This window comes from Artibeus jamaicensis, unplaced genomic scaffold, assembly GCF_021234435.1.
Source record: "Artibeus jamaicensis isolate MK-2021 breed Jamaican fruit bat unplaced genomic scaffold, CSHL_Jam_final contig_519, whole genome shotgun sequence".
NCBI classification, from domain to species: Eukaryota; Metazoa; Chordata; class Mammalia; order Chiroptera; family Phyllostomidae; genus Artibeus; species Artibeus jamaicensis.
The window spans coordinates 43,287,026-43,297,886 of NW_026521871.1; the positions used below are offsets into that span (position 1 = coordinate 43,287,026).

The following is a 10,861-nucleotide window of genomic DNA, read 5'->3' on the forward strand; positions in this document are numbered from 1 at the left end:
ATGATGTCTTTTCATCTGACCATTGCAAATATCCAGAACATACACAAGAACACAATGAATGTAAGATAAATAAGTAGAAAAATGTCAGTATAACAGATACTCATAAACTCTTTTCATATAAACCATTTCATACCTCATTCAGAGGCAGTCTACCTTACTTCATGTACAATTTCAACCTCTTGTGGGATAAAAGCCAAAAGACCAAGAAGGTGAGACAATAACCAAGTTTGTTACAAGTAATAAATTGGAGGAAGTGTGGCAAAGGATGATTAAAGATGCTACCATGATTTATAAGAGAAAAGAAAATATAGTTGGCACAGGAGACTGTGATGAGGGGAACATGCAGTGGAAAGAAAGATGCAAGAATTCAAGAACAGCAGTTTGACATCATTCAATGAAGGGACCAACAGCTGGGCACATATCACCTCTTGAGGAATGTTATAACGTTATTCAGTGCTCACAGTGACAATGCCAAGACATTCAAAAGAGGATTGAACTTTTTCAAGAAGGCAAGTACATTTTTAAGTTATTTTATAAGTAATTTCTATCCTTAAAAGTCTTTTTTGTTTGATTATTTGTTTGTTAATTTTAAATTGGTTGTTCTTTTTTGTTGTGGTAAAAAAAAAAACCCATATAACATAAAATTCACCATAGCAATCATTTTTTATTTTATAGGTCACTATGTTAAATATATTCACATTGTTGCAAAACAGATCTCCAGGACTTTTTCCACTTGCAGAACTGAAACTCTTTATCCCTGAAATACCTACCCTTTCCTTCCTTGTCTCCCAGCCTCTGATAACCACCCTCCTACCTTCTGTTTCCATGAATTGGACTACTCTAGGTAACTCATAAGTGGAATCAAAATACTTGTGTTTCTGATTGGCTTATTTCATTTAGCATAATGTCTTCAAGGTTCATACATGTTGTAGCATGTGATCGTCTGTATTCCTATTTTTTTAAGGCTAAATAATGTGTCATTGTGTTTATATACCACATTTTGTTTATCCATTCAATGACTGGTGGAACTTGGGTTGCTTTCACCTCTTGGCTGTCATAAATGGTGCTGCCATGAATGTGGGTGTGCATGTCTCACTGAGACCCTGTTCTCAGTTCTTTTGGATGTTTATCCAAAGGTGAGATTATTGAATCATATAATAGTTTAATTTTTCAATTAAACTATTTTTTGAGGAATCTCCATGCCATTTTTTATAGAAGTTGCATTATTTTAGAATCCTAAGACATTGTACAAGAGTTCTGACTTCACATCATCCTTAATATCTGTTATTTTCTGTTCTGGGAGGGGATTTTTGTTTAATTTTTTAAAAAAAATTTATTATTGTTTAATTATAGTTGTCCCCATTTTCCCTCATTATTCTCTCCTGCCCCACCTTACTCCTACCTCCCCCATTCAATCTCCACCCCTCATCAGTTGCCTTTGTCCATGGGTCCTTTATACATGTTCCTTGACTTGACCCTTCCCCTTCCTTTTCCTATTATCCCCTTCCCTCCTCCCCTCTGTTCACTGTCAGTGTGTTCTTTACCTCCATGTCTCTGGTTCTGTTTTGTTTGTTTGTTTGTTTGTTTGTTTTGTTGATTAGGTTCCACTTAGAGGTGAGATCATATGGTATTTGTCTTTTACCATCTGGCTTATTTCACTTAGCATAATGCTCTCCAGTTCCATCCATACTGTCTCCAAAGGTCCCAGGGGCTTCTCCTTTCTTTCTGCTGTGTAGCATTCCATTGTGTAAATGTACCAGTTTTTTGATCCACTCATTTACTGATGGGCACTTAGGCTGTTTCCAGGACTTGGTTATCATATAGTAACCATCCCAATGGGTGTGAGGAGGTATCTAATTGTGGTTCTGATTTGTATTTCTCTAATGATTAGTGATGTTGAATATCTTTTTATATACATGTTAGTCATTTGTATATATTTGAAGAAAAGTCTGTTCAAGTCTTTTGCCTGCTTTTTAATTGGGTTATTTGATTTTCATAGCTGAGTTGTAGTTCTTTATAGATTCTGGATATTAACTCTTATAGATGGATATATATATATTTCATATATATATATATATATATATATATATATATATATATATATAGTTCTTATTCTGGATATAACTTCTTGCATATCAGATATAAGACATGCAAACATTTTATCCCATTTCATAGGTTGCCTTTTGACTTTGTTGGTTGTATCCTCTGATGCATAACAGTCTTTAAGTTTGATGTATTCTCATTGCTCGATTTTTGCTTTTGTTGCCTAATGTTCCTTATGCCACATCCAAGAAACATCTGTCAAATCAAATTTCATAAAGATTTCCTGTTTTCTTCTAGAAATTTCATAGTTTGGGGTTTAAAATTTAGGTCTTTAATCTGTTTTACATTATTATTTGTGTAATGTGCAAAAAAGGACCCAACTTCATTCTTTTACATGGGAATATCCAGTTTTCTCAATACCATTTGTGAAAGAGACTATACTTTCCCTATTGAGTGACTTTATCACACTTGGTGGAAATCATTTGACCATATACATGAAGGTTAATCTATTGGCTCTCTACCCTATTGCATTGGTCTCTCTGTCTGATTTTATGCCAGTGCCACACTGTTTTGGTTATTGTAGCCCTATAATATGTTTTAAAATCAGACAGCGCGAGTCTTCCAAATATGTTCTTTTTAAAAATTGTTTTGGCTACCTGGGTTCCCTTGAGATTCTGGATAAATTTTAGAATAAAATTGTTCTATTTCCCTGAAAGCAGCCTACTGTTTTCCCAACAGCAATTTGAACAAGTGCAATTTGGCCAAGATGACCATTTGTCAAAAAACAAATATTTCTTGTCATGGGATTTCCAAGGATTGGTAGTCCTCATGCACATCTGGGCATACTTTAACTCTGTATTTGCCTTAAAGCATTAATACTTTTCTAGCATTGTAGAGTTCTCCCGTATTTTTGGTTTCTATATCTGTAATTAATTTTAGCCCATTATTTTCCTCTCTATCTTGCTTGTGATTTTAAAAATGTTGAAATAACTTGAGTATTCAGCAATAGGGGTCAATACAAACACATTTAGATTCCAATGTAAGGGTTCGTTTGAATAATAGAAATGACATTCATGCCCGTGTAAGATGATAAAAAACCAAACCAGATAAATACAGCTAGAAAGCCTGGCCTAAATTGAATGAGAAAAACATTTAAACCAAACAAAACCCCATCCCAACCTTCTCCTCCACCAAGTTAATTTATTTTTTCTGTAAGAGTAATGCTGACTCACTACAGAAAATACAGACATGAAGAATTTAAGGAAAAAGCCATTATGCACCCAATCATGCATAATTACTTTTAATCCCCAAGTGTAAATTCCTTCAGCTCCAGTTCTGTAAGTATAAATGAATTACTATTTTTCAATGAAATGGACTGTTACTGTATAAACTATCCTGCAACCTACTATAATTTAAGTAACCCAGAATTTATATTTTTCAAACTGAACCATATCTTTAAACATTTATTGCACTCCAACTAGTAAGAGTAGAGAAAAATAGTCACCTGAAAATTAATTAAGAGACCAAAAGTAAAATAGAAGAAAATATTTAAAAATTCTGAAAACAGATCTTAAAAAGGGCTCAGAATATTAAGTTTCCAAAATTTCCCCATAACACTCCTAAATTACTAGTATTTGAACTAATTGGCAGATGAGAGTATCGATTTTCAACCAACTCATTATAATGCTTAATGAAGTTACTGTAGGAAATGAGATGAATATAAGAATCTCAGTGATTTACTGTCTAATAATAAAAAGCCTAATAGATAAAATGGTTTCATGGTTGTTTCTAGAATTTAAAGATAAGACTAAGAAATGTACTTAGACAAGTGGAAGGGCTGGATGCTATCCAGTGAGGTTCAAAAGAAGGCAATCTTCAAGAAATGTTGAACCAAGAGCACAAAAGCAGCAAAATTCAGTTTGTGGAGGATTCTATAGGTCAAGTGGCCCAGATTCTTTAACAAATAAATTATAAGAATAAAAAAAGGACAGGAGGGTAAATCTATATATTCTTGAAAATCACAACTTTTTAAAATAGGTAACACTAAATTATTATGTCTAGAAATGCATACTTAGGTAGTTAAACTATAAAAAATGCAAGTAAATAAATACTCCCCAAACCAAGCTATAATTGGAATGGGGCACCTAGGACGTGTGCCCCCAGGATGAGGGCAAAATGATGACTCTTCATCTGGGGGGTGCTCCATATAATCAATCCTTCATAACCCGAAAAGAAGTATAATGGATACAAAACAAAACCACCCATCATAGAACTTCAGTCTCAGGAATTGTCTGAAATTCAAAGGGAAGGAAAAGCAGAAATGGGGAGAGAAAGGGGCTGTGTGAGAATCCATGAGTGTCAGGGGGGAATTCTATTTCTAAGATAGTTTTCTTTCCAGCATTTTTCCTTTTCCGTATCTATTCTACTACAATGGGACAGCATGGGGTGCCATCCTTAAATCAAGAGACTGGCACTTCTAGAGAAGTATAGCAATGCTGGATAACGGGGAAGGGATAACAGTGTCTGTGAGGGGAAAAAAACCTCAAAAATGGGGCAGGGATTACCTTCAAGATCAAAAGGAGTTTCCCACATGGAAGGGAATGGTGGTGTTACTGGCAATGCTGGGGAGAGAACCCTGGGATAGCCTCTTCTCAGACAGAACATGGAAGAAGCTGTGAGAAATTAGAAAGAAAACATGATTGTGGTGTTCCTGGAGATGGCATAAAAGAAACATTAAAATTCCTGCCCAGTACAGGTTCCGACAGAAGTAAGGCCTGCTTGAGTGTGGTTGGTAGGGTAATAGTATGTATGTAATACTTTATAGTTTTAATTTGAACATTTCACCTAAAATGCCATATGGTGTGCTTGAGTGTGGTATTGTTATGTTACAGAATGACATGCCTATGATTTTGTAATAAAAGATGTTATAATAAAAAGGGGCATTATTTGTGCCAGACTCCTATACTAACCTTATATATTTATATATAAGGTTAACAGTTACTTTTTTAAATATATTTTATTGATTATGTCATTACAGTTCTATTTCCCCCCTTCATTCCCCTCCACCCTGCACATCTCTCCCCCACCATTCCCCCCCTTCAATTTATGACCACGTCTCTCAAGTTCTTTAGATTCTATATTTCCCATACTATTCTTGCCCTCTCCCCCTATTTTCTACCTACCATCTATGCTACTTATTTTCTGTACCTTCTCCCCCCTTCTCCTCCTCCCACTCCCCTGTGGCTAACCCTCCATGTGATCTTCATTTCTGTGATTCTGCTCCTCATCTAGCTGTCCTCTTAGTTTGTTTTTGTTTTAGGTGTGGTTGTTAATAACTGTGAGTTTGCTGTCCTTTCACTGTTCATCTTTTTTATCTTTTTTCTTAGGTAAGACCCTTTAACATTTCATATAATAAGGGCTTGGTGATGATGAACTCCTTGAATTTGATCTTATCTAAGAAGCACTTTATCTGTCCTTCCATTCTAAATGAAAGCTTTGCTGGATAGAGCAATCTTGGATGTAGGTCTTTGGTTTTCATGATATGGAATACCTCTTTCCAGCCCCTTCTTGCCTGTAAGGTCTCTTTTGAGAAATCTGCTGACAGTCTGATGGGAACTCCTTTGTAGGTGACTGTCCCCTTATCTCTTGCTGCTTCTAGAATTCTCTCCTTCATTTTAATCTTGGCTAATGTAATGATGATGTGCCTTGGTGTGTTTCTTCTTGGGTTCAACTTCTTTGGGACTCTCTGAGCTTCCTGGATTTCCTGGAAGTCTATTTCCTTTGCCAGATTGGGGAAATTCTCCTTTATTATTTGTTCAAATAAATTTTCCACTCGTGGGTGTTCCTCTTCCCCTTCCCCTTCTGGTACCCCTATAATTTGGATGTTGGAATGTTCAAAGATGTCCTGGAGGTTCCTAAGCCTCTCCTCATTTTGTTGAATTCTTGTTTCTTCATCCTTTTCTGTTTGGTCATTTTTTTCCTCTTTCTGGCCCACTCCTTTGATTTGAGTCCTAGTTTCCTTTCCATTACTATTGGTTTCTTGTGCACTTCCACTCATTTCAATTAGTTTAGCCTTCATATGTTCCTCTAATTTGTGACTAAAATCAACCAGTTCTGTGAGCATCCTGATCACCAGTGTTTTCAACTGTGCATCTGAGAGTTTGGCTATTTCTTCATCACTTAGATTTATGGGCTCTGGGGCTCTGAGTTTTTCTTGAGTCATGTTTTGATCTGTTCGTGCCTGTTACGTATGAGGAGGTGTTCACCAGGGCGGGGCCACCCAGGTCACTGGTTTGTGACACTGTATGTGGGGGCGGGGTCAGAGAGGAACAATGGTGGTCCCCTCTGCCACTTTCCACTACTGGGGCCTGCACAGTCTCTCTCACTGCTTCGCTCCTTCACCGGTTTATCTGCGCTCGAATGTGTGACTGTGGTCAGCCCTCAGTGAGTCCACCGCCTTGCGCCCTCAATGGGTCTGCCCGCTACTCCACACCTGGGATCCGCCTACGGCTGCCGGCACCCTGGGTTGTGTGCCTGGGTTGCGCGCCCCAGTTGGTCCAATGGATCTTTCCTGCCTGACCCCACTCTGCTGCTGGTTTGGCTGAAGGGTTCGTTGTTGTCAGACTTCCGTGTAGTTCAATTTTCTGTGTTTTGGCTGCATTTTTATTGCTAAAACTTTGTTGTTTTTAAACTTGGTTGTGTGAGAAGATGCAATGCTTCCACCTATGCCTCCATCTTGGCGGAAGTGGTCGGTTAAGTTACTTACTTATTCACATATTAACTCCCAAGAATGGTGATTAAAGAAAAAGGAAGAAACCACCCTACTTTGTTCTGGAGCTACTTCTGCAAACAAAGAAAGGATACTCAACAGTAGCCACCTTGAAGCACCTCAAAAGCATATACAAAACAATTAGGAGACACAAATTAGTTATTCCAATTACCTTATTAACCTCTGCATCCAATTTTCAGAATATAGTAAATTTATTTATGGGAGCCTACTACCTGCCAGATAGTACATTATGATGCTGTATATTATTCCTAATCCTCACAATAATTTGAAACAGTGGATGTTTTCATCCCTACTTTACAGGTGAAGAAACTGAGACTGGCAGAGGATAGATTATACATCCAGAGAACCCAGTAGGAGGACGCTCTAGGCAGCAGAACGCTGTGCATTCTTCCCTTCCATTTGTCCCCACAGGTGCCCACAGAGCAGAGCTGTGGTCCTCAGTGGCTCTGCCTCCTCCTAAAATGAACTCATCTCTAGTGACCTAAGAAAAACGTGACCACTGGTAAACCTGCTCTGAAAGAAGGGCTATTAGAGAAAGTGTGTGGTGGAACATCCTGCCCTTTGCCTTTGGCCTCAGAAAGGCCAAACTGCCTTTCATTCTCAGCACTCAGGGGGTTGCTGCCCCAGGGACACAGCGGAGGTCCCTATCCTGGCACCATCCAGGCCTGCCATTAGGAGGAGCCTTTAAACACTGACCATCTTTCCTCCCACCTTTCCCACCCAAAAGGAAGAGGAAAGAACACTGCTGTCACTTCAGTGAGCTTAGAGCCACTCTTCAGGGTCCTCTCAGTGTTTTTCCTGTGGCCCCAGCACGGGCAGGTGAAGGACGCCGCTGAAGGTGACCTGCGGACATTAGCACTATAGCGCAGCAGGAGTTAGGTGTTCGGTGTGTGGGCTCTGGACTCAGAGCACCTGGGTTACATGTTCAGAGCTAACAGTCGCCCCCTCAGAGACTTTGTTTTCTTTAAAAAATTAAAAGAGTAGACAATAATAGTTCCCCTCCCACTGACTTGTTAGAGATGGGCGGTTAGGGAGAGTCGGGAGACCGGCTGAAGCTCAGCGGAGCAGAGAGCGGTGTTGAACAGATGTTGCCACCGCCATCCTAAGTGAGGGATGCTCCGTGGGCAGTGAATTGGGCCTGCACTGGGCTTCAGTGAAGTGATAATAAAAAAGACTAAATAAAAATTGGAAAAGTTAGAGGGAGAAAGAAAACTGAAAGATAAAAATGGGGCAAAAAAATTGTGCAGACATTTTGTTCCTGAATGTCATGATATTAATTTTAGTATAATATACAGGGCATAAAAAACAGTATGTAAAAGTCAGCTTTTCAACACCATAAAAAAAAAGACTCCCTCTATTAAAACTTGAAATTTGCTTCTAGTTTAATTGTTTCGACAAGCATCAAAGCCGAATAAAATGAAAACAATGGCTTTGCCCACCAATTTATGTGGATGCTTTATGTTATTATTTCAAACCACAAAGAAAAATATTAAGAGTGCAAAGAATTATTTATTTTGGTGGATTTAAAATCTAAATCTGGCGTCATTAATTGCCTAAACTTTTCTTGGATGTACTGCAGCAAGACCATAAACTGTATCCAAGCATAAGGGGCAGAAGCAACATTCTTTAGCTGCAACAGAACTCCCTGTGACATGCTACCACCTCTATGTGAAGTCTGTAACAGATATTCTATATTAGAGTTCAGCATATCATTTAACATACTCATCAAATGCCACCTTGCATGGTCTTTTCACCTATACGTAGGAATCTACTAAGTCTGCTATATATATATATATATATATATATATATATAAAGAAGTCTGACATATATATTTATTTATGTACAAAAGATATACATATACATATATATATATATCTATCTTTTAAGATGTCATAGCAAACATTTGGCACAATTAGGGGTTATTAGACATGTTATTGACTTATCATCTGCTCAAGAATAGCAGCAGCGAAAGCCTTCCAGTAGCTCCTGGAATTCAGATTTAAGGTTACATTTCCCACTTCATTATTCATATAGGGCAACTATTGAAGTCCTCAAAAACTACAGACATGCCTGGCAACAAGGACACTTACTTGCTTTAGGAAGAACAGATACTTTAAAACACAAGTGTGTACTAGAGTTCTAATGGGTATGTGACTTTAAAACAGAAATTAAGATGAAAAACGAAGCAAACAAAACTGCAGGTAATTAGATATAACTAATCTGCCCATTCTTGCCTCAAATAAGGAAGCCTGACACGTTATTAGGAACTTTTTAAATCAACAATCTAATCTATGCTTCTCTATCACCTCTCAAATAGCCAGATGTGTGCTGACTCTAAGAACACATAAGTAATAGTTTTACAATTAGCTTCAGTAGTTGAAAGTGCCAGTACTTTATGCCCTGTAATGAAAACAGTAACAATGCAACTTGCAAAAGAATAGTTTTAAAGGGAATCCAGGGCACTTATGGTGGGAACACTCCTTGGGACTATAAAAGGAACAAATGAACTGTTTCTTGAACCACCATGGTTCTTGCCTTGCCAACTCCCGCACAGATTCCCTGCCGTGCAAACCACAGATGCGCAGGGAAGCCAAGCCAGAGCACCTGACCCCCAACACACCTGTTGAGCCCAATCCCCCAGAGTGTCAATATTCCTTGAGCTGTGTTCAGTACAGTCTGAAAGAGCTACTGATGTAAAAGAGGAGTTATTCTTAGAGGGGCACTCCTCCCCAAAGATCAACAACGACCTAGTAAGTAAAAATGCTTGGAGTTGTTAAAAATAACAACTATCCAAGCAGGGGTTCTTAAACGGAGGTACACACAGGCACTGGAGGGGTCAGCTTGAAATCTTCGGCAAACATCCAAACGTGTACTATAGGTGCATTTGAATGGGAAAGGGGTTGGGGGTATCCCATCTATCACACGTTCGAAGGAATCTGAGACCCTCACAAAAGCTAGTGACCATTATTTTACAGCAGGTCTAAGGACGCCTGAGTTATAAAGTCAGTTTGAGGAGTTCCGCTGTCGTCATCCCTTCTTTAAACAAATAACGTTCCACTTCCCCACCTCCCAACTTCAATCCGCAGTTGTACATTAGGCCATCACTCACTCTGTAAGATCAAGGTGGCCTCTTTAAACGCCTGTTTGTAAAATTGTGGGTGGAGGTGGGAGGAGCAAAGGAATGCTGGGCTCGCCCCAGAGCAGAAGCAAAGTCATCTTTCTTTCAGGGAAGTTGCTTCCACTGTGTCTAAGAATACCCGCCGCGGGGCACCAATCAGCAAAACCCTAACAGGTGTTTTAACAAACACAGAGCGCGTCTGTTTGTTTCTAGAGCGATTTTCCGTTCTTCATATAACTTGTTTAATTCTTAAAAAAATAACCTTAAAAGATGCACAAAAGGGTGCAAAAACCCATGAAGGGGACTTCCTACCCATCCCAGCCGCTTTACAGGGAAATAACTTGTCCCCAGGTCAACCAGTAGCCGGGAAATTAAATCCGCATTGGGGGAGGTTAAAGACTAAAGACGCGGCCTCGCCGGGAGAGTGGTTACCGTCAACTGGGCACTCAGGGTCCGAGTCGCTGCTCATCGCTGCTCCCCGACTCCGGGCTGCCCCCTGGGCGCGGCTCCTGTAGTCTAGGCAGCGGCTGCGGTTGCTGAGGCAGCGCCCCCCTCCGGGACCCGCAGGTGAACCTGGCAGCCGCCACTGCAAGGGGAGGGGCCGGGACGCGCGCTGGGTGCTGCTTTCACCTTGCCAAGCGAAGTTCCAGTGCCAGCCTCTTGAGGACCGCAGCTCTCTATTAATACTTGGCATGAAACTGGCTGCGTGCCACTGACTTGACCCAGGGCCGGGTAATTTGCCTGGGTAGGAATAGGTAGGAAATGCGCGGGGCGGGGCGGGGCGGGGGTGGGGGAGGGGAAGCAGGTGAGGGAGCCTCCGCCTGTGACCTTCCCAGCATCCAGGGGGGTTTTTTGTTTGTTTGTTTGTTTGTTTGTTTTTTGGAGTAAGTGCCTCGCAGGGGCTGATCTA

General features: G+C 39.9%; 1 protein-coding gene across 1 annotated transcript in view; it reads right to left on the minus strand.

Annotated features, from left to right (window-relative positions):
- GADL1 (glutamate decarboxylase like 1) overlaps positions 1-10,502 on the minus strand; it is a 162,960-nt gene extending 152,458 nt beyond the window's left edge. The window contains exon 1 of the mRNA XM_053668954.1: positions 10,384-10,502. Within this exon, the coding sequence (XP_053524929.1) occupies positions 10,384-10,420 (37 nt within the window). The 5' untranslated portion in view covers positions 10,421-10,502. The remainder of the gene's footprint in view (positions 1-10,383) is intronic.
- Between the last annotated feature and the right edge of the window lie 359 nt (positions 10,503-10,861).